The 24,145-nt window shown below is 42.1% G+C and overlaps 2 gene segments (V, D, J or C); both read left to right on the top strand.

Moving 5' to 3' along the window:
• The first annotated feature begins 12,510 nt into the window (after window positions 1-12,510).
• Window positions 12,511-13,115, top strand: LOC131906388 (Ig kappa chain V-V region L7-like). The segment is given in 2 exon segments: window positions 12,511-12,562; window positions 12,769-13,115. Coding segments are annotated over 2 exon segments (396 nt in total).
• Window positions 13,116-19,804: 6,689 nt separating this feature from the next.
• Window positions 19,805-20,379, top strand: LOC131906387 (Ig kappa chain V-V region L7-like). The segment is given in 2 exon segments: window positions 19,805-19,867; window positions 20,069-20,379. Coding segments are annotated over 2 exon segments (360 nt in total).
• Window positions 20,380-24,145: the final 3,766 nt, after the last annotated feature.

Here is a 24,145-nt window from a genome sequence, read left to right as displayed (position 1 = left end):
CTTTCCAACGCCAGGATGACTTATTACCAGGCCTAACTCCTGGACTCAGACCGGGTCACGTTCGGACCCATAGTCTCCCTTAACCCTGCCACCTTGCTGCCGCTGCCTAACCCATCTATAGAGCATGATTGCCTCCAGATTTTGGCCGAGGCACATGGCACCCGCCCTGACCTGACGGATCAGCCGCTTAAGAACTCAGACGTCGTCTAGTACACAGATGGGAGCAGCTTCCTGGAAGGAGGAGAACGCAGGGCTGGGGCAGCTGTCACCACTGAGTCCGAAGTGATATGGGCCTCGGCCCTCCCGCCTGGGACTTCGGCCCAGCGAACGGAACTGATCGCCCTCACCCAGGCCCTTCGGATGGCAGAAGGTAAGAAGCTCACCGTGTATACAGATAGCAGATACGCCTTTGCCACTGCACATGTCCATGATGAAATCTACCGGCGGAGAGGCCTGCTAACATCCGCAGGTAAGGAGATCAAGAACAAAAAAAGAAATCCTGGACCTCCTGAAGGCCCTGTTTCTCCCGCTCCAGTTTAGTATTGTCCACTGCCCAGAGCACCAAAGAGACAACTCCAAAATAGCCAAGGGAAACAGGCTGGCTGATTTGACCGCCCGGACAGTGGCATCCCAGCCAACAGGGAGCAGCCAGTTAATGGCTATACAGGACACTCCGGAGCCTCCTCCGCCCGGGAGAGAGCCCATGCCATACAGCCCCGAAGACCATGAGCTAGCAAAGAAAATGGGGGCGGAATGGAACCCACAGAGGCAAGCTTGCCACCGCCCCGGTGTACACTGGGAGACAGACTTTAAAACCCGGAATCTATGGGTACCGGTACCTCCTGGCCTTCGTGGATAGATTGAGGCATTTCCAACCAAGAATAAAGCGGCTAACATGGTAACAAAGAAACTGTTGGAAGAGATCTTCCCCAGGTATGGGATGCCTCATATATAGGGGTCGGACAATGGGCCTGCCTTCGTCTCTCTGGTAAGTCAGAAAATGGCCAAATTATTGGGGGTTAATTGAAAATACCGCCCCCAGAGTTCAGGACAGGTAGAGCGAGCTAATAGGACAATTAAGGAGACTTTAACTAAATTAACGCTTGCAACTGGCACTAGAGATTGGGTGCTCCTACTTCCCTTGGCTCTTTATCGAGCCCGGAATACTCCTGGGCCGCACGGCCTAACCCCTTTTGAAATTCTATATGGGGCCCCATCTCCAGTCATGAGGTTTCTCCATCCTGATATCTCATCTTTTGCCACAAGCCCTCCCTCAAGCTGGTGCAGAAGGAGATCTGGAAGCCCTTGGCTGGGGCATACCGAGAGCAGCTGGACAAGCCGGTGGTCCCTCATCCTTTCCAGATTGGGGACTCTGTTTGGGTCCGGCACCACCAGACTAGGAATCTGGGGTCACGATGGAAGGGGCCCTACGCTGTCTTGCTGACCACCCCCACTGCACTCAGGGTCGACGGGATTGCTGCATGGATCCACACCTCTCACATGAAGGCTGCCGGGGAGACCAACCCAGCAGGAAAATAAGGTCATCTCACAAACTGGGGAAACGGTCTGGCAGATGCCTTAAACTCCTCCACCCACCCGGGGGGGGGGGGTGCATTGGCCGGATCCGGGATGCCGTCACCCTCAAGCGAGATGTAGATTCGCCCAGTCGGACTTTTATGTCTGTCCGGGGGATGGGAGGGGCTGGGCCCTCGCCAAGAAATGCGGGGGGGGGGGGAAGGAGATTTCTTCTGTGCCCAATGGGGCTGCGAGACCACTGGCGCAGCATATTGGAGTCCTAGCTCCAGCTGGGACCTGATCCAGACCAATAGAGGTTTCAGGAAGGCTACAGGCAGGGGGTCTTGCTCAGCTGGGTCCACCGAGGTCAGCCGATTTGAGCCCGGGCTCTCACTTCCCCTAAATATAACTTTCACTGGCCCGGGGAAGGCTGATAGAAACTGGCAACGGGGGCGCCCTTGGGGGCTCAGGTTATATGAAACCGGATATGTTCGGGGCGTAAGATTCACTATCGAGCTTGAGATTGAGGAGGCCTCCGCCCCTGTGGGCTCCAGTCGGGTTCTCTCTGACCAGAGGCACCCCTCCTTGCCTGTTCCGGCACCCCTGGAAATTGCCCCTCGACCCGGTTCGATTGCCAGCCCAAGTATAACTCCGGCCACTGCCAGGCCGCCCCGGCCGGGAGCCGGAGGCCGGCTCGTGGGTCTGCTAGCGGGGGCTTGCTAGGCCTTAAATGTGACCTGCCCAAATAGAGCGCAGGAATGTTGGCTGTGTCTGGTTTCCCAGCCTCCCTACTGCGAGGGGATAGCAACCCAGGGTAATTATACTAGCACTCACAGTCCCCCTCCGAGCCAATGTCTAGGGAGCGTCCCCCGCACCCACCGACACCTGTGTAACCGCACACTATCCATAAGCGTTGTCTCTGGTTATGTCACCGGCCCTAATGGTACCTATTGGGCATGTAATACTGGGCTCACCCCCTGCGTTTCAGCCTCAGCCCTCAATGCTACCTCTGATTTTTATGTGCTCATCGAGTTGTATCCAAGGATAGTTTACCATACCCCAGAGGAGATTTACCCACACTTCGAACTGGGAAGGGACCTCCACCGATATAAAAGAGAACCGGTGTCCCTTACCCTGGCATTATTACTAGGAGGGCTGACTATGGGAGGAATAGCAGCCGGAGTAGGGACAGGTACCACAGCCCTGCTGGAAACCCTGCAATTTAGGCAGTTCCAAATGGCCATGAATCAAGACTTACAGGCCTTGGAGGAGTCAATAAGTGCTCTAGAAAAATCCTTAACTTCCCTTTCTGAAGTAGTACTACAAAATAGAAGAGGCCTAGACATTCTGTTTTTACAGGAAGGGGGATTATGCGCCGCCCTCAAGGAAGAATGCTGCTTCTATGCCGACCACACTGGGGTAGTACGAGATAATATGGCAAAATTAAGAAAGAGACTAGAACAGAGACAAAAATTCTTTGAAGAGCAACAGGGATGGTTTGAAGGATGGTTCAGAAGGTCCCCCTGGCTCACCACCCTCGTTTCCACCCTTCTGGGACCCCTTCTGGTTCTATTACTCCTCCTGACGTTTGGGCCCTGTATCCTAAGTAGACTTGTCCAATTTATCAGGGAACGCGTCTCTATTGTTCAGACTTTGGTATTAACCCAGCAATACCGAAGGCTTAACCAGATGGAACTCGAGCCACGTCACCAATCTTCCCCATGAATGGAGGATTCCATTCCCGCAATAAGAAAATGGGGGAATGAAAGACACCCAGCCTCCCTGCCTAACATAGCTTAGCTCAGTTGCTTTTGGAAAAAAGGCCTGAGAGGTACCGAGGAGTTCAGTTAGCCACCTAGCCCCAGAGCGAGGAACTAAAAGGTCAGAAAAAGGTCGGGAAAACCCCCTGTACCCTAGACAGAAGCTCGGGGAGAAACCACTAGCTGACCTGGGTTTGAACCTGGCCTCATCCAATCAGAACTGGCCTCATTTGCATCACCCAATCAGAACCCGGTAACCAGGCTTCTTGTTTCTGTACCCGTGCCCGACCCTATAAAAACCCTCTGCTCCAGCCCGTGGGCGCGCCAGTCACTTGAGCTTCTTGAGAGACTGTGTCGCCCCGGGTACCCGTGTTCCGGAATAAAGCCTCTTGCTGTTTGCATCTGATTCGTGGTCTCGGTGTGCTCCTTGGGCGAGGGTCTCTCCTGAGGGAAGACTGCCGTCAAGGGGTTTTTCATTATGTGTTCTTCACAGATAATAGAAAAGGATGTTGGATCCCACGGAACTGGTATTACATGTGTTTTTGAGCCACCATGTGGGTACTAGGGATGAAACCTGGATCCTCTTCACGAGTATTATATTGTCAAAATTATTAAGGCCACTCCACGTAGTTAAAAGATTTATTTAATGTCGTAACTTACAAATTAAGGGATAGATAGGTCGCGGGGTCTGGGGAAGGTGTATCGCAGTCCAGCAGTGCTCTCCGGTGCTCTGCTTGGTCCACCTCCACCATTCAGGGTCCCGGAACAGAGAGAGAGCGCTGGCCCATCCAGATCTCGGGTCTCCAGGCACCTCCCTTGGCCCTGCCTTGTAGGCGTGACAGTTGCCGAAGCCTCAGTGGGGGTTGGAACTTCCAGATCAAAGCTGGAATGGCTACCCACTACAGTATCAAGTGCTCTTTTCCTCTGATTCATCTCTTCATGCCTGAGATTCTTTTTTAAACAAAGTGGTTTCGTGGTAGAAATTGAGAAAAATAAATAGTACTCTAGTGTGCAGAAGTCAGAGGAGAGGTACAGGAGAAAGAGAAAGCTTAGGTGAAGGACATATCTGATTGGTAAGAAGAACAGAGCTGATGGGGATTTTAGATTCAGTGAGATTTAAGTTTTCTTCAGGGAAAAGAAAGTTACCAAGAAGGTTTGTAAAAGCCTGGTTTATGGCATATGCAATCAGACTTCAGGAGTTGTGTAGTAAGATCAATCCCTAAAATCATAGATACATTTGTCTGAGGCAGATCAAGATGGCTCATTTCTTCGTCATGAAGCAGAAGATAGGCAGCAGGTATTCCAACAGTTCCTTTGGGGGATTATCTTCAATAGCCTGAAGATTTAAAACATCCCACCATTTACCTAGAGCAATCACAGTGGAGACCAGGACTTTAAAACAGGCATTTGAAGGATGTGCAATATCAAAATTGTATCAAATATTAACCTTTTCTTGTCTGTAGCCTAGAAAATTTGCTAAAATTTAGCCAGCGTTTAATTAATGCTTTAATGAATGAATAAATGATCTGAACAAGGTACTCTCTAATCACAAGAATGCATGTGAACATTGGAAACAGTTTTATGAAAATAAAACATGATTTGACTAAACTATTAGATGTATAAGTAGCATTGTTCACATCCTAATCAGAAAATAACTCAGAGTACACAGATAATTGGTAGATTTTTATCTAATATATTTTGGGTTTTTCTGGTAGAGAAAAACCTATTGACTAGCTTCCTTAGACAGGAAGTACATGTGACAGTTGTATCATCTGAAGCAGAAGGGTTTATGTTCAGAATTATATCACTGTGGGAGGGAAATATGTATGGGGCTTACAATAATAAACTCCCAAGTCCCCAGGCTTCACCCTGGTGATTTTCAGTGTGACATCTGTCCCTGACTCACTGCCAATATGCCTATCTAGCATCCAGGAAATCTACTGGAAAATCTATTGATCAGGCCCTGTATATCCTGGCATGAATCCCACAGGAATCAAGACAAATAGTTTATTGCATTAATATATTTAAGATTCTGACTGGATCTGCAGGAGATGGAAACTGGCTCTTCAAGGTTTACAGGAAGGGACAGTGAAGTTTGGGTCATTATAACATCTCCACTGATACCTGAAATAAAGGAAGAAATACAAGTTCACTATCAACCATTACAGGTGAATTTTTATCTTATTCTTTGTGTTATTTATCTTAAGTAGCAAGTTTATTCTTGGTAGGCAACTGTATTCCATACTCTACCGTTCCCATTGCCAAAGAACAAATAATTTAAAGAAGCTAAATTCCTTCTATGTGTAATCTGCATATTCTCCCTTTCATCTGTGTTAGAATTTATACCAGAGTTCAATTGGTTGCTTCTACTCTAATGTTCCCAACTTTCAGAAAAGAAAAATACATCAAGTCCAATTTGTGTTGCCCATGAACTCATTGGAGTATAATCAGACTCTCAGTGGGCAGCCCCTTCAAGAAAACTTAACACCACCCCACCCCCTGCCACTAGCCACCAACTGTAAAGAACTATACTTTATCATAATTTTTAAGGATTTGCTTCAATAGCATCCTGTCTAGACTGTTTTTTTTTGGGGGGGTGTAGAGTAGGGCAGAACTTGTCATAGTAACCTTCAATGTCCCTCATTATCAGTTATGAGTCTGCAGTCATTGATAACACTGCAAAGGAAGCTTCCTTGCCCATAGCAACTGGATGCAGCACAGACCATGGACTTCCACATGGTTTCTGGCTGCAGCATGGACCAAGGGAATTAACATATCACCCAGCAGCAGCATAGACCACAGAAGTCTTTCCAGGAAGTTTAATCCACAAAATGAACTGTTATACTTCTAGTATATTTTGTTGCACAGTGTGAGGGTGATCATGTGATTGGGCAGCTTAGCATTTGTGAGCAATATCAGAGAGATTTCCAGTCTGCTGTGCCCCACGCTGCCCTATGCACCAGCCACCATGCTGGCACCCTGCCATGACCATTAGTGTTGCAGCCCTTAGGGAGGTCTTCTGCCTTCCTCTCTTCCACTTAGCTGAGATGAGCAGTGTTCGCAGCAGCAACAGTGGTGGCTTCATGCTGGGGGCAGAGCCTGGTGGTGGCCTGTGCTTTCTGGCATCTCAAAGATCTGCCCATATTGGCAAGGACATTAAAGGGAATCTAGCCAGCTCAAACATGGCAAACATGGCCCTGGCAAGTGTTGTTCTTCTCCCTTTTTATAATGCACTTCTCTCCATTTCCTCTGTCTTGCTAAAAACCATTAGATTACATTCCTAAAGCTAGCCACCAAAGTCTATTCCCTTATTTAGCCACTTCTTCCTCCTGAGGCTAACAAGGTCCAGTTATCAACGTATTGAAGCCCAGGAATCTAAATACTTCTTTGACTCACCTAATTAACATGCCTAATTAAAATGAAACATCTCATCCTAACACAGTGTTTCTCCCTTTACCTTTATCAACCACCATTTGCTTGTGGGCCATGTCTGTCTCCCCTCTAACCAGAGGCAGTATTTCTCTTGGGACAATAGGACAGAGTCTCTATAGAATCTATTAGTAGCATCTTATTTTGATGTCTTCTAGTTGAGTGTGTATCACATCATGCTGTTTCAGATACCAAAGCAATCTAGCAGAGTTTAATTAACATTACTGAAGGCAAAAGGGATCTCTCTTTGATAACAATCATTAATATTCTTAATATGAAGTCAAAGGATAAAACAAAAATCATGGTCAGCATAGTATAGTGTGGTCACAATACTTCCTACCTAACCTGCTATGTCTAATGCAATTTAAATAACCCGTGTCCTCCATTTTGATGTTTTTTTCAAGTTTATCATGTTTACAAAAACTTGTGGGTATTCTACCTTCCCACTTGAAGCAAAACAACTGATCTGCAATCTCTGCTTGTGTTTACACATATCCATGTATGATGTTCCCTTGATACCTCACTTTACTGGATTCTCTCCACCCATCCGATGCCAGCCACCGTCTAAAGAATTTGAGGTTGTCTTCCTACCAAGTCATCATCCCCAACTTTGAATGCAATATCATCTTCAGCCTACATGTTCTAGTATTATCAAATCTCGTTCAGTTTCTAAGAGAAGAAACCTGTCAATGGATACTAATGAAAGTACATTTATTGAATATTGTAGTTTACCCACAACATTAAATTGCTTAATACTTCTTTGACTCACCTAATTAACATGCCTAATTAAAATGAAACATCTCATCCTAACACAGTGTTTCTCCCTTTACCTTTATAAACCACCATTTGCTTGTGGGCCATGTCTGTCTCCCCTCTAACCAGAGGCAGTATTTCTCTTGGGACAATAATGTATTAAGAAAATTACATTTTGAATGTATATTAAAATATAGAAAAACTGAACAGTTTGGCATAACTTTCGAAAAATAAAGCATGGATATTTATAATTTATAATATCAAGGTTGTAAATTCCTATCTGTGTTTTAAATCATATTACTCTATATAAAAATTGCCAACCTCCATTCAGCACTGTAGTAGAAATCAGGCAAAGACAAAACTAATAGAAAAAGAGAAAAACAAACCTAGATGAAGTGCTTTTATTCACTGACATGTTTAGTAAATCAAATGTTTATGATGATAGTGTGGTTATTTCCTGCTGACTTGAGTTTTATCATAGTTGAACATTATATTTCTCATGTATTCATTCACATTATCTCTCAGTGAAATTGGCAAGGTGAGCCAAGAATCAACTTCCTCATACAATTGTGAAAATTAACACAAAAATTGTTAATTATTCTTCACTTTATACTAATTATCTGACAGTGAATCATTAACTCTTTCTTTTATTTTTTTATTTTGCAATACAATTCAGTTCTACATATCAGCCACAGATTCCCTTGTTCTCCTCTCTCCGGCCCCCCTCACGTTCCCCCCAGACCACCCCCCATTCACACCTCCTCCAGGGCAAAGCCACCCCTGAGGACTGAGATCAACCTGGTAGACTCAGTCCAGGCAGGTCCAGTCCCCTCCTCCCAGGCCGAGCCAAGTGACCCTGCATAGGCACCAGGTTCAAACAGCCAACTCATGCAATGAGCACAGGACCCGGTCCCACTGTCTGGATGCCTCTCAAACAGATCAAGCCAATCAACTGTCTCACCCATTCAGAGGGCCTGATCCAGTTGGGGACCCCTCAGCCATTGGTTCATAGTTCATGTGTTTCCATTCATTTGGCTATTTGTCCCTGTGCTTTATCCAACCTTGGTCTCAACAATTCTTGCTCATATAAACCCTCCTCATTCTTGCTAATTTTACTCCCAGAGATCCACCCGGGGCCTAGCCATGGATCTCTGCATCCAGATCCCTCAGTAGTTGGATGGGGTTTCTAGCATGACAATTAGGGTGTTTGGCCATCCCATCACCAGAGTAGGTCAGTTCGGACTGTCTCTGGACCATTGCCAGCAGTTGTGGGGGTATCTTCGTGGATTTCTGTGGTCCTCTCTAGCACTTTGCTTCTTCCTATTCTCATGTGGTCTTCATTTGGGCTGGAGAGATGGCTTAGCCGTTAAAGGCTAGGCTCACAACCAAAATGTATCCAATTTTTTAAGTGCTGTAAACATACTTTTTTTTTCAGGTTGGTATTATCTTCTAATTTAACAGATATATGTTAGTAAAGTGTTCAGTATGAATATTATATACAACAAAACCCAAAGTTTGAAGACTACTACTTTCTAGAAACTACAGTAGGATTATAAGAAAAGAATACACAAAAATTCATAATTGCCTCAAATGTTAAATAAACTAGTCAATAATTAAATAAATATGTATGATTTTTATAATATACACCCTATGGTTGAATGATGAGTGGGGACTGAAGAGTGACAGATGAAAGAGGGGCCACATGGCATGGATTGTTACAAATCACAGGTAATTGAAGGACCAGATTATAGCAGGAAAGTGTAGTTAAACATGCTAGAAAGAAAATATTAGGAAGAATAAGGCTATAAACCATTATCAGAAGATGAATTATAACCAATTAAGATTTCAATCATCAAGATTTCAATCACACCTGAGGAGGCTCAGCTCACTCAGTGTTTTATTTTTAGATTAACAGGCAGGTGTCAGAATTTTTCTCAAAGTGACATAAAATCTGACAAGGGTTATCTATTTATTTAAAGAATAGGTTCTGAGATTTCAAGGCCATGTTTGTGCTGTAACTCCTTTATTGATGCTAATACTTTAATCAATTTAAGCCTGTGCCTCTCGTCTTTGTTATTTGTTTTTACAAATTTCTGTAACATAATGCTTGTTTCATATTTCTGCTTTATATCTTCAATTTAAAGTGTATTATTGCATCTGTCACTTATTCTTTATTATTTGTTGGTCCAGGCCATACACAGAAGTCAGAGGATAACTGTGGAAAAGACTTACCAATAAGCACCTTTACCTGCTGAGTCAGTTACTGGCCTTACATCTTCAATTTCAATGTAAAAATTTGAATGTTTGTTTGGTGTTGGCATCTAATCATACAATAGATTGTTTTGCTCTTATTTATCAAATTTTGGATTAGATATCTATCTGCAAATTCTTGCTCATTTACTTAACCATTGACTTTGCATAAGTTTCACAACCTCTCTGTGTCTCCACTTCTTCCACTCTTGTCCAGATGGAAGGTCCGGGACAGGATGGGAGCTGGGGGCTGGTCTCTAAGTCTCCAAAATGGAATATTTTTATAAGTGCAGAAGACTTAGTTGTTCAACCCACTAAGATAATTCTACAAATGGAGCCGAATGCTCTTGATTTTGACTAAAAGTTATTTAAAACATACCAACTGTGAATCCTCAGATTGATGCTAGAAGGCAGTTGCAGAACATCATTTCATTAACTTATTGACTAGCTTCAGGTAAAAGAGGGACATTTCCTGTTTCCAAACTGAGTCCAAACTTCCCAGAGACTTAGATATTGAAGTCAAGCCCTTCAAAAAATGATTCTGGGGTATATCTTTCTGTATATTGTGAATATATGTTGTTCCCATTGGTTAATAAATCAGCTGCTTTGGCCTATGGCAAGGCAGATTAGAGGCAGGTGGGAAAAGAGAGACAGGAAAGAGGAAGTAGATCTGAGGCCACACCAGCCTGCAGCCCAAGGAACAACATGCCATCAGACCAGTAAGCCACAGAACACATGTCAAAATATGGATTAACAGAAGTGGGTTAAATTAAGATATACAAGTTAGCTAGCAAGAGGCTTGCCATTGGCTATGCAGTTATTAAGTTATATAATCCTCTGTGTGTTTACTTGGGTCTGAGTGGTTGTGGGATGGGCAGGACATAGAAAAGCTTCTGAATGCAAATGGGCCCCAGATGTGGTGGCAAGAGTGTCCACCTAAACCTGAGAGAGCTTAAGAAGAGATTATAAATGTAGCTAAGAGCACCTTCCTAGTTCATGTTGCTCATGGCAGGCCCAGTACAGTGATGTGTCCCCTGGCCATGGTGGGTTTGCGGCATGTGGGCTTGAGCACAGCATGGCAGATTCCTGCCATAATACATAGAGGTGTCTCCAAGCTGCACATCGCACTACATGGCACATTTAGCTATTGCTATAAAAAAAAAGTTTTATGGGCCAACTGCCTGCTTCCTGGTAGCAGCACAAACCCAAGAGTTGGCAGAGTAAGTGTGACTCTCCTAAGTACCTCCACCATGTTGGGAAGCTGAGGTGGCAGAGACAGCAGTCAGGGCTTTAGCTTTATCCTTAGTCATGCTGCAGTTTGCAGTGATCAGAGAAGAATTATAGATACACAAAAGATGAAAGTCTTACAAAAAATAATATATAAAAATATAATAAGCCATGTAAAGATGGATATTACAAAAGTGAATCTGGATTATGTTGTCTTGGGGATTTTTAACTGCAGAAAGACATTTGATTATAAAGGCTACTAAGTTAAACCTATATATATATATAAAAGGTGTCTTGATTTTAAAACTTGGATTTAAGGTTATGTTGCTTTGGAAAGCAGGCTCTGCTTTTTTTCCCCCAACAGGAAGCAAGAGGCTATGGATTTATTCTAGGTTAACATGGATCAGATTCGATCAAGAAAGACCTCCTGAACTTTAACAGATGGTATGCATCAACCTAAGTTATAGCCAGTCTTCCTAGGACTTGAACATTATCTCAAATTTTCTCAGGATCCCCATAAGAGTGCCAGTGCCCCTGATCAGCAAGTAGTGATATGAAAAGCTATGCCCTAATTCCCAAAATATTGTTTACAGTTTCTATGGTTATTGTACTCCCACAACACTGAATCAGGGCTCCCATTTCCTCCCACTTTCATTCCTCTAGAATCTTGATAGTCTGTTTTGTGGATATTGAGGACTTTCAAAAACTTAGACAACTTCTGTACATAAAAAAAATATGCTATGGCTTGCTTACATAACCCAAGTGAAAGGAATACACCTTTCTTCAACAGGACCTGGTAATATGTTCCCTTCTGATTTAAACTACATCAGAGTTGTTGCCTTTTATGTATCATAAAAAATCATGTACTAGGTAAGCTATTTCTTTGATCATTCCATAAATGTTTTCCCGTAACTCTGTATCACGCTTGGTGGTGGTAAAATGCACAAGATGCAATATTCAGAGTTTATCTGGACAGTGCTAGACAAATATTTTGATATCCTGACCTTTGAAATTGTTCTCAACTGTGACAGATTGTGAACTTTAATAAGGTTTTCCTTCCATCCTCTGGAGAAATACGTCTTCCTATGACATCCACACTTTCTATTTTTCTGTCCATGATATCTCATTAATATGATATCTCTTTAGTATTATATGTTGTGACGCTTCAAGGACTGTTTAGACAGTGAAATGGGATTCAGCCTATATTGTAAGAAACATCAAGGAAAACAACATAACCCTGAACTAAGACAATGGTTAAGAGATGCTCTTAGTTTCAAACTACTGACTGTATCCCAGACACTTTCTTAGACTGTGCTGATTTTGTATCCATGTATGTGAGATACATGCACAAGTCTCTTTCAAATCTCAACATCTTATCAGGTAGCCAGAAGGGGGAGGTAGACTCCCCAAAAGCACAAGAGCTTGCTCTCCTGAGCAGATCTTAATTGGGACATATATGAAATCACTATCATTTGCATAAGTACTTCTTCATTCTAGTGTTCCTGCCTCTTAGAATATTATAAGAAGGTCATTCTCCAGGCTGTGTCATGACACACATAAACACAGGGAAAGCTAGAAGATGATGTCCACATCTCAAGTCCTTGGGCTTCTGTTCTTCTGGGTATCAGGTATGAGATTTTAGACATGGCAAAATTTGGAGGTGCTAATTACATATAGAATTTTTTACATCATTAGGAAGCACAGCATCACATGGAATTTGACCTCCAGTTGAAAGAAATTGATACAAAAATAATCTTATCTTTTTAAAAAGTAGTTTAGAATGACTTTCATATGCAATATTGTGTTCTGACTAATATTTCTCCTATGTTTACAGCCTCCAGAGGTGACGTTGTGCTGACTCAGTCTCCAGCCACCCTGCCTGTGACTCCAGGAGAAAGAGTCACCATGGCCTGCAAGGCCAGCCAGGGTATTAGCACAAGCTTACACTGGTATCAGCAAAAACCAAATGAGGCTCCAAGGCTTCTCATCAAGTATGCTTCTGAGTCCATCTCTGGGATCCCTTCCAGGTTCAGTGGCAGTGGGTCAGGGACAGATTTCACCCTCAGTATCAACACTGTGGAGCCTGAAGATGTTGCAACTTATTACTGTCAACAAAGCAACTACTTGCCTCCCACAGTGATACAGACCATAGCAAAAACCACCAGGAAAGCAGAAGTGTGAGGCTGAGCTCATTCAGCTGCTTCTGGTGCTGCCTCCATCTTCTTCAAAGTGTTTTACAAACGCAGACAGCCTTGAGAATTACATGGAAAATTGGAGTGAAGAAGCTTTCTTTCCTCTGAACTCTCTTCACTCCATTTTAGCTCCAGAATACATACTCTACAATGGCTGTAGTGTTGTAATCAGACAATCTTCCTACAATGTACTACAATCTAGAGAAAATCTCAGCCTAGATGTACAGAGAAGATGATTACTCAAAGCTCTTATAATTGTTGGAAGTGCATATAAGGCATTGTCTGAACTTACAGCCTATAGTGTACTTCTGACCCCACGGATATGAGAGCTGAGACTCACTGCTTCATGTCTCAGTTGCAACTTTCCCTAAGCATATTTTAGAGTAAGTAAAGAACTCTAAAGTAAGTATTTTTAGAGTAAGTATTTTTCATGTTTAAAAATTTATGTGAACTGTATGATATAGTTTGATAAAAAATTGCTACTCTTGATGAGCAGTTACAGTTACTATTTAATAGTACCAAAAAATGAAAGTGGGAACAAGAAAAGTATGCCTGGCAACCTAAGTTTCCATTGAGTCCTGGACTTATGTTTCAATTATCATGAGTTCAAATGAGTAGCAAAATGAAGTTTCTTTTTACAAACAATGAAATCATGGGGAATATACCACTTTTTCTATTCCCCTTTAATACTACAGAATTTAAAGGAAATAGATGAAGCTCTGTGTGTTCAGTATTTCATTAGAAAATTATCAGTAAACTATTTGTAGGTGCATGGACACAGGCTTGGGAAAGGAGAATTACTATAGAAGTATTTTAGCTAAGTATGAAAGGAAATCTGAATAGTCTTTTGCTATTTCTGCAAATGGAAGGAGCATTACAAAGAAGAATCTTAATGCCTAAAGTAAGAGGGCCTTCATAAAGGGTTGTGTATAATAATGGGGAAGGGATAACCAGTAAAATGATAATTTCATAAACATGATTAAGAATTTAAAATTTGGTGAAGTGTGTTGGTTCATGTTTCTAAACCCAGCACTTAGAATCCCGAGGTAGAAGGATCTCCAAGAATCCAAGGCCAGTTTGGTCAACATGGCAAGATGAAGGTCAGTCAAGGCTACATAGTGAGACCCTGACTCAAAAAGCAAAACCAAAGACAAAAATAATTTAAAAATCAGTTTGTTGGACACTTTCATTTCTTGCACTAATTAAAATCCAAGAATAACTTTGATGTGTGTGTGTGTCTGTGTATGTGTGTGTGTGTCTGTGTGATGTGTCTGTGTAAGAAGGTCTTCACAGGTAGGATTGAAGACCCCAGGAGCTGATAGTAACTTCCTCCTCTATCATTCTTCAGTTTTACTTTTTGGGCTAGGATCTCCTGCTGAATGTGGAATTTTCCATTTGACTAAAATAACTCATCAGAGAACCACTTTGATCTGCTTGTTTCTTTGCCTGAGTGCTGGAGTTATAGACCAGTGTGTTTGAACCTGAGATATATTTTATTATTTTTATTTATTTATTTATTTATTTATTTATTTATTTATTTATTTATTTATTTTTTTATTTTTTTATTTTAGACAGAGTTTCCCAGTGTAGTTTTGGTGCCTGTCTTGGATCTCGTGCTGTAGACAAGGCTGTCCTGGAACTCAAAGAGATCTGCCTGTCTTTGCCTCCTGAGTGCTGGGATCAAATGTATGCACCACCACTGCCTGGCTGAACCTGAGTTTTATGATAGTATTCAGAATTGGAACTTGGGGTCTCATTCTTTCATGGCAAATACCTTTCAGATATACATCTTGATCTTGAAAATAATTTACTAAAAATAAAATAAGAGAAAAACAGTCTTGGTTTTTAGGACCATTCCTTTGAGGTTAATGTGTTTGAATAGAAAAAACAAAAAAAAATCATTTATTTATGTCCAATTTCTGGTTTATGCATCAATTAGTGATATATGACCCATAGTCTAGGCATTTTGAATACCTTCCAATCATGACACAGTATATACTTTTACTATATTTTCACAAAATTTTTACATTTGGAGAGAATGAATACAACAAATTAGACATATTATCCAACGTGAAAAATTGTATATTAAGATGTGAGGTTTTGGTGTTTGATTCAATGGTTATGCAAACACATCAGTTTTGCATAACTGGTACCTTTTATTTAGGGAACACTTTGTGAAAAAGATTTAGACTATGTGACATGATCTCATAAACATGAATGTCAAGAAAGAATGAAGAGATAATTTACATAATTTTATAATTTCTGTGTGTGGAGAGAATGTGCATATATCTGTGTGATTCTTTACATGTGTTTATAAAATTTCCTTTTCTATGCAAATTGAGATGGCTTTTCTATATCTTGAAATTTCAGGTTCTCATTATTTGCTTTTGTATCTTAACAATTTTGATAATTTCATAAACATATGAAGTGAGTTGTGGCTATTGTTATACCCTATTACTCCTTCTTGTCCTACCTCTTACCTGCTTAAACATTTCTTCATGCCAACAATACCACTTTGATAATAAAGTGAGTTTATTTGTGGTTCCTAGCCTGGGCATGGGAGGGAGATTATTTGCTGGTATATGGCCTTATAAGTGGTGAAATCACTGAAAAACTTATTACCCTTATCACACACCCATTTCTGTCCATAGTCCTTCAGGGTCTCATTCCATCCTCTCCTATGAATAATGAAATGGTGACAGGCCCAACCTTGTTACATTTTATGCAGATAACCATATATGCAGTTAGTGTGTGATTACAAAACAGCAGTAGCATTCTCTTCTAGGGCCCGTGACCTTCCCAGACATGAACTCTTTACCAAGTTTACATGACTCAAATCATGAGTTCTATCTGCTAGTGTAGCTCTCCAATCCAACCAGAAAGCAGTAGTTTATTCCCATTACAGGCATAGCACAGTTGCACCGGTGAGTATGTCTTGCCGGGATACCATAACTGTAACTTACGGGTCTCTGCCTGGGTCTGGTAACCAATGACTTCTTTTCCAACAATTGTGTATTGCTTTCCTGCCTGGTGAAAGCCAAGCGGTGGAGAGAAAGCTGACAGCTCAGTCATGTAATAATAAAAATAAAATCAAAACTACAATTAAATTTCAGCTCACCAGGCTTTTTGGAACCCTCTACCTATGGTGGGATACCTCTTGCAGCCATGAGGCAGGGGAGTGGCTTGGACCTGCCTCTACTGAATGTACGAGACTCTGCAGACTCCTCATAGGAAGCTTTTCTTTCTTGTAGGAGGGAATAGGGGGGGTAGGCTAGGGAGGGCAGGCTGAAGAAGTGGGAGGAGGAAAAGGGGGATCTGTAATTAGCATGTAAAATAAATAAAATATCTTAATTAAAAAATTCAGCCAATATCATTTTTAATGCCTGTTTAAATAAAAAAGTAAATACTCATAAAGTAGTGCAGCAAATGCAAATTGTGTACAGCATTGGTGGCATTGGAAATTACTGGAGCCATTGTAGAGGGTGGTATGGATATTAGAAGATGTAAATGGATCTCTTATCCAGGGTAGCCCAACATCTTCTGTTAACATCCATAGAAAGTTTTCTTCTATGATCTTGTTGAATATATTTTCTGTGCCTTTGAGTTGGTATTCTTCTCCTTCTTCTATCCCTATTATTTGTAGGTTTGGTCTTTTCATGGTGTCCCAAATTTCTTGGACATTTTGGGTCATGACTTTGTTGGCTTTAGTGTTTTCTTTGACTGATGAATCTATTTCTTCTATCGTATCTTCAACACTAGATATCCTCTCTTCCATCTCTTGCATTCTGTTGATTATACTTGCATCTGAAGTTCCCGATCGTTTACTCAGATTTTCTATTTCCAACAGTCCCTCTGTTTGTGTCTTCTTCATTTTTTCTATTTCCCTTTTCAGGTCTTGGACTGTTTCCTTCATTTGTTTCATTGCTTTTTCATGATTTTCTTTCAGTGCTTTATTGTTTTCTTCCAGGATTTTATTGTTTTCTTCTACTTTATTTGTCCTTTCCTCTAGTTTTTTTATAGTGTTCTTCCCATTTTTTTTGTCTTTTCCTCTATATAAGCCTCTACCTTCTTCATGATGTTATTCATAAGGCTGTTTTCTTCTGATTCTTCCAATTTTTGATGTTCAGGTCTAGATGTTGGAGGAGGGCTAGTTTCTGGTGATGCTGTATTGCTCTTCATTTTGTTGTATGTACTTCTGCCTTGACGTCTGCCCATCTCCTTGTGGTTCGTTCTTGGTCTTATCAGCACACTTGGTTCAGACAGAGCTGACAGAATCAAGAAGTCCCTCTCTCTTGCCCAGATGGGAGCTCTCTTGTCCAGATGGGAACTCCGGGACAGGATGGGAACGCTTGTCTAGACAGGAAGTCCAGGGCAGGATGGGAGCTCTTGTCCAGCCAGACAGAAAGTCCGGGCCAAGATGGGCGCTTTTGTCCAGAAGGGAAGTCCGGGGCAGGATGGGAGCTCTTGTCCAGAAGGGAAGTCCAGGGGCAGGATGGGAGCTGGAGTCCAGTCTCTAAGTCTCAGGAAGTGGCTGGGGTCTCAGGCAGATGGGCATGGGGGCAGGGCGTGGAGATTGCAGGGTCTGCCGGAGGTCTTGGAGAAGAGTAGCCTTCCCGGTAGGGCTAGAAGGGAACCTGCCCAGTGGCCAGAGCCTGGGTCCAAGTTGGGCAGTTCTTCCCTGTGAAAGACCCCCGAAGGCAGTCTTCCCTCAGGAGAGACCCTCGCCCAAGGAACACACCAAAACCACGAATCAGATGCAAACAGCAAGAGGCTTTATTCCGGAACACGGGTACCCGGGGCGACACAGTCTCTCAAGAAGCTCAAGTGACTGGCGCGCGCACGGGCTGGAGCAGAGGGTTTTTATAGGGTCGGGCACGGGTACAGAAACAAGAAGCCTGGTTACCGGGTTCTGATTGGGTGATGCAAATGAGGCCAGTTCTGATTGGATGAGGCCAGGTTCAAACCCAGGTCAGCTCGTGGTTTCTCCCCGAGCTTCTGTCTAGGGTACAGGGGGTTTTCCCGACCTTTTTCTGACCTTTTAGTTCCTCGCTCTGGGGCTAGGTGGCTGACTGAACTCCTTGGTACCTCTCAGGCCTTTTTTCCAAAAGCAACTGAGCTAAGCTATGTTAGGCAGGGAGGCTGGGTGTCTTTCACCTGGAGTGGCTGGTGGCCAGGGATGGGGTCTAGGCTGAGCCCGGACACTTACCTCTGGTCTCAAAAGGCTTTTTAAAGCATGCCAATTGGAGGGGGAAAAGACCTGCACTTTCAAGATCAAAGCACAACATACAGCCAAGTGTAGACCCACTAAACACCCAGTAAGCATTCCCATGTCAAAATCATTCCATTATGCAGCCCTGCTGGGTAAAGCAAGGTGAGATTCTCTGACCCTGAATAATTTGGGCCTCCACAACCAACAAAATACATGTATGTGCTGCTGGGCGGTGGTGGCACATGCCTTTAATCCCAGCACTCAGGAGGCAGAGCCAGGCAGATCTTTGTGAGTTCAAGGCCAGCCTGGTCTACAGAGCAAGATCCAGGAAAGGAGCAAAGCTACACAGAGAAACCCTGTCTCGAAAAAGCAAAAAAAAAAAAAAAAAGTGCATGTATGTGCATTTATATCTGTTATAGGCTATGGAGTTCTTTAGGTTCACCCACAGGAAAACAATAGCTAGGTCATGTGGTATTTGTAGCTGTTTGAGGAAATTGCAAATTGCTTTCTATAGTTACTGCACTCCCACAACACTGAATCAGGGCTCCCATTTCCTCCTAATTTCTTCCTCTAGAATCTTGATATTCTGTTTTGTCGATATTGAGGACTTTCAAAAACTTAGTCATTGTTGGTACATAAAAAAATATGCTATGGCTTGCTTACATAGCCCAAGTGGAAGGAATATACTTCTTTCTTCAAATGGACCTGATGAAATGTTCTCTCCTGATTTAAACTGCATCAGAATTGTTGCCTTTTACATAGCATGAAAAATCATGTACTAGGTAAGCTATTTGTTTGAACATTCCATAAATGTTCCTGTATCACTGATACATATCCCTGTATCACTCTTGGTGGTAAAACACACAAGAAGCAATATTCAGATCTAGACAGAGCTAAACAGAAAAAATTGATATCTCAACCTTTGAAATTCTCCTCATCTGTGGCAGAATGTAAAATTTAATAAAGTTTTCATTCCACCCTCTGGAGAAATACGTCTTCCTATGACATCCAGACTTTTTATTATTATCTCATTAATGTGATATCTCTTTAGTATTATATGTTGTGGTGCTTCGTGGACTGTTTAGAAAGTGAAATGGGATTCAACCCATATTGTAAGAAACATCAAGGAAAATAACATAACCCTGAACCAAGAGGATGGTTAAGAGATGCTCTTAATTTCAAACTACTGACTGTATCCCAGACACTCTCTTAGACTGTGCTGATTTTGTATCTATGTATGGGAGATACATGCACAAATCTCTTTCAAATCTCAGCATCTCATCAGGTAACCAGAAGGGGGAGATAGACTCCCAAAAGGCACAAGAGCCTGCTCTCCTGAGCAGTTCTTTATTTGGACATATATGAAGTCAGAATCATTTGCATAAGTGCTTCTTCCTTCTACATTCCTGCCTCTTAGAATATTATAAGAAGGTCTTTCTCTGGGCTGTGTCATGACACACATAAACACAGGGAAAGCTGGAAGATGGTGTCCACATCTCAGTTCCTTGGACTTCTGTTCTTCTGGGTTTCAGGTATGAGATTTTAGACATGGCAAAAAGTGGAGATGTTAATTACATACAGGATTTTCTTACAAATTACAAAGCACAGCATCACATGGAATTTGTCTTCCTGCTCAAAGAAATTGATGCAATAAAATAATCTTTTTAAAAGTAGTTTAGAATGACTTTCATATGCAATATTGTGATCTACTAATATTTCTCCAATGTTTTCAGCCTCCAGAGGTGACATTGTGCTGACTCAGTCTCCAGCCACCCTGCCTGTGACTCCAGGAGAAAGAGTCACCATGGCCTGCAAGGCCAGCCAGGGTATTAGCACTAGCTTACACTGGTATCAGCAAAAACCAAATGAGGCTCCAAGGCTTCTCATCAAGTATGCTTCTGAGTCCATCTCTGGGATCCCCTCCAGGTTCAGTGGCAGTGGGTCAGGGACAGATTTCACCCTCAGCATCAACACTGTGGAGCCTGAAGATGTTGCAACTTACTACTGTCAACAAAGCTACAACAGGCCTCCCACAGTGATATAGAGCATAGCTAAAACCACCAGAGAAGCAGAAGTGTGAGGCTGGGCTCTTTCAGCTGCTTCTGGTGGTTTCTCTACCTTCTTCAAAGTGTTTTACAGATGCAGACAACCTTGAGATTTACACAGACAATTGAAGTGAAGAGGCCTGGCAAGCTTCTTGCCTCTGACCCCTCTTCATCCATTTTAACTCCATAATACATACAAATATTAATGTTATATTTTTCCTGTATTCATTTACTTTAGCTCTCAGTCAGGATTGTCAGGAGAGTAAAGAACCAACTTCCTTACATAATTTCAAAATTAACACAAAAATTGTTAATTATGGTTTACTTAATATTAATTATTTGACAGTGATTTGTTAATGCTTGATTGGCCATTAAAATATAGTTTAGAATATATTTAATCTGTTCCTTAAATTTCATGATTATCAAGCTATATAGATTATACACATATCACATGTTCCTTAAATGACTACTGTCCTGTTTACTTTGGTTCAACTTTAGAATTTATCAAAATGTAACATTTTTATAATTGAGAATTTCTTTTATGCTTCCATTTATTCTCATACCCCCTACTCTTATTCTAAATCCTACTAAATCTACTACTCATTTCTCACCACCCTCCCACTTCATCTCCACATATAAATTATACCTTGTACACTGAGTTCAATGTGGGTGGACAATATATTCATGGATGTAAGAACATCCACTGGAGGGAGCATTTTCAAGTCATTAGAGACAACACTCTTAGAGAAAACTGTCTCTCTCACCCTTAGAAGCCATCAACTATCACTAACAGCTCATCAGCTAGTGGTGCAGGCTGAAGAGCTCCTCCCCCTCCATGCTTCAGTGTTGATTGGCTTAATCTTGTGCAGGTCTTATCCAGACAGCCACAGCTGCTATAAGTTCATCAAAGGAGTACCGAGATGTCCGTAGTCTCTGTTTTGTTCTGTTTCTCCCTCACCTTTGGCTCTTACAGTGTTTCCACCACTTTTTTATGATGGTCCCTGAACCTTAGACAACTTTTGACTTTGTAAGCTTTTGAGTTCCATAGAAACCTTATTTGAATTTTTCATCTATTTTTAAAATTTTAAGTCTGTTGCTAATATCAGCTCACCCAAAGAGGAGACAGGAGTACCTGCATGCCAGACTGTACCAAATAAAGCCATTTTTCCAGAGTGATAGCAGGTTACAAGGTCAGTAGCACCCCTGCTGTGAACTGGGACTGAGTCCACATGAATATATGACTTCGCTCAGGTCTGTTATGTCACCCTGCAGGCACTTCTGCTGCTGTGACATTAGGTAGTGACATAGGCACAGGTTTGCTTTAATTTTCTTACAGAGCTAAAACTGCAAAAGTGGAGCTTAGCATGAAAACTGAGCCAAGTCTGTGAACAGGAGGAAAGCAACTCTTCCATTACTCTGTAAGTGACTTCTCTGAAGCTCATTTAGATGGACTAGTTACCTCATTTGTTGGACTTTTGTATCATCAAATTTGGAGGCCAATGTTTATTTTGCATCATCACAGGAAACCTAGAGAACAAGTTTGCACACATCTCAGTGGCAGTTTTCCAAGAACCCTTTACACTCATGATCTGGAATGGGGAGACCACCCACTCTAATTACTACTCTTGTGAAGGCATGGACATCAGTGTTGTATTGCTAAACTATTGCTTGTATCACTAAAGTAAAGAGCAAACTCAGGTGCCATTGTCTAATTTTGCCCTTCACACAAAGAAACTTATGAATCCACTTTATTCCTAAAGTTCTCACACTACTCTGCATTGGTCAAATGACAAAATATAATTTAAGTTCCTCGTTTTTTCTAGGTAAATTATTCATGCAGCATATGAATAGACTTTGATTGAGCAGTTAGAATTTACATAGACCCACCATACTAAGGCTTGAGGACCCAAGATTAAAATAGTTCTATCCTACTGAAATGTATGGTGTAGTGGGTAGCCATTCCAGCCTTGGTCTGGAATGGAAGTAGATATAGAAAACAATTTATTGTATATTTAATTAGACATATATTATAAGCTGAACATGTCTTTGAGAGAAAGACATACTCCATGAATATAGGAGAGCAGGTACCCTATGAACATGAAAATAGTCTAACTTTCCTCAGTTAAAGTAAAGGACAAAATAGACAGAGGACAGTAGAGTGGTGCCACTCAAACATCATTGGCATCTAAAAGCTGCAGAGAGAAAGCAGATACTCTTTAATGTGTGTGATGGCAGGAGAATCAGGAACTTTCAGGAATGAACCAAAAAGAAAAAAAAAAAAAGAAAAAGAAAACCAATAAAACAAAGAAACCATTTTTAAGATGGAATGTAGGAAGGGGAACTTCTCACTATGCCCTGAATATATAACAGCAGCAGAGGGAGAAGACTGAGTCTAAAGAAGTATACTGGCATACAGCAAAGTCTGTGGGCACATTTTCTTGCTTAGTGATTGATGTGGGACAATCCAAACTATTGTGGGTGAGGCCAACTCTGGCTGCCAGTCTTGGATTATTCAAGAAAGCAGACTGAGCAAGCCATGAGGAGCAAGCTAGTAAACAGCATTCCTTCATGGCCTCTCCTTCAGTTCATGCTTCCAAGTTCCTGCCCTGCTTGAGTTCCTGCCTTGACTTCCTTCAATGATGAACTGACATGTAAGCCAAATAGAGACATGTCTCTCCAAAAAAGTTTAGATTTGTGATTCTTTTACTACTTTTTTTTTTTTTTTTTTTTTTTTTTGGTTTTTCGAGACAGGGTTTCTCTGTGTAGCTTTGCGCCTTTCCTGGAACTCACTTGGTAGCTCAGGCTGGCCTCGAACTCACAGAGATCTGCCTGGCTCTGCCTCCCGAGTGCTGAGATTAAAGGCGTGCGCCACCACCGCCTGGCTCTTTTACTATTTTTTATGAGAATACCTTTTTGAGACAAATAATAAACTGATGGTTCCTTTCTTTTTAACAGAAAAAACCATCCTTCCAGTTAAAGAACGTTTGAGAAAAACATCTTCTTTTCTTTTTTTTTTAAATTTAATTTAATTTTATTTTACAATACAATTCAGTTCTACATATCAGCCACGGATTCCTTTGTCCTCCCCCCTCCCGCCCCCCTCACCTTCCCCCCAGCCTACCCCTTATTCAAACCTCATCCAGGGCAAAGCCTCCCCCAAGGACTGAGATTAACCTGGTAGACTCAGTCCAAGCAGGTCCAGTCCCCTCCTCCCAGGCCGAGCCAAGGGACCCTGCATAGGCCCCAGGTTTCAAACAGACAACTCATGCAATGAGCACAGGACCCGGTCCCACTGCCTGGATGCCTCCCAAACAGATCAAGCCAATCAACTGTCTCACCCATTCAGAGGACCTGATCCAGTTGGGTGCCCCTCAGCCATTGGTTCATAGTTCATGTGTTTCCATTTGTTTGGCTATTTATCCCTGTGCTTTATCTAACCTTGATCTCAACAATTCTTGCTCATATAAACCCTCCTCTTTCTTGCTAATTGGACTCCCGGAGCTCCACCCAGGGCCTAGCTGTGGATCTCTGCATCCAGTTCCTTCAGTCGTTGGATGAGGTTTCTAGCACGACAATTAGGGTGTTTGGCCATCCCATCACCAGAGTAGGTCAGTTTGGGCTGTCTCTGGACCATTGCCAGCAGTCTGTTGTGGGGGTATCTTTGTGGATTTCTGTGGGCCTCTCTAGCACTTTGCTTCTTCCTATTCTCATGTGGTCTTCATTTACCATGATCTCCTATTTTTGTTCTCCCTCTCTGTTGTTGAT

Source organism: Peromyscus eremicus, chromosome 3 (assembly GCF_949786415.1).
Source record: "Peromyscus eremicus chromosome 3, PerEre_H2_v1, whole genome shotgun sequence".
Classification (NCBI taxonomy): Eukaryota; Metazoa; Chordata; class Mammalia; order Rodentia; family Cricetidae; genus Peromyscus; species Peromyscus eremicus.
This window is presented reverse-complemented; position numbering and strand designations above follow the sequence as displayed.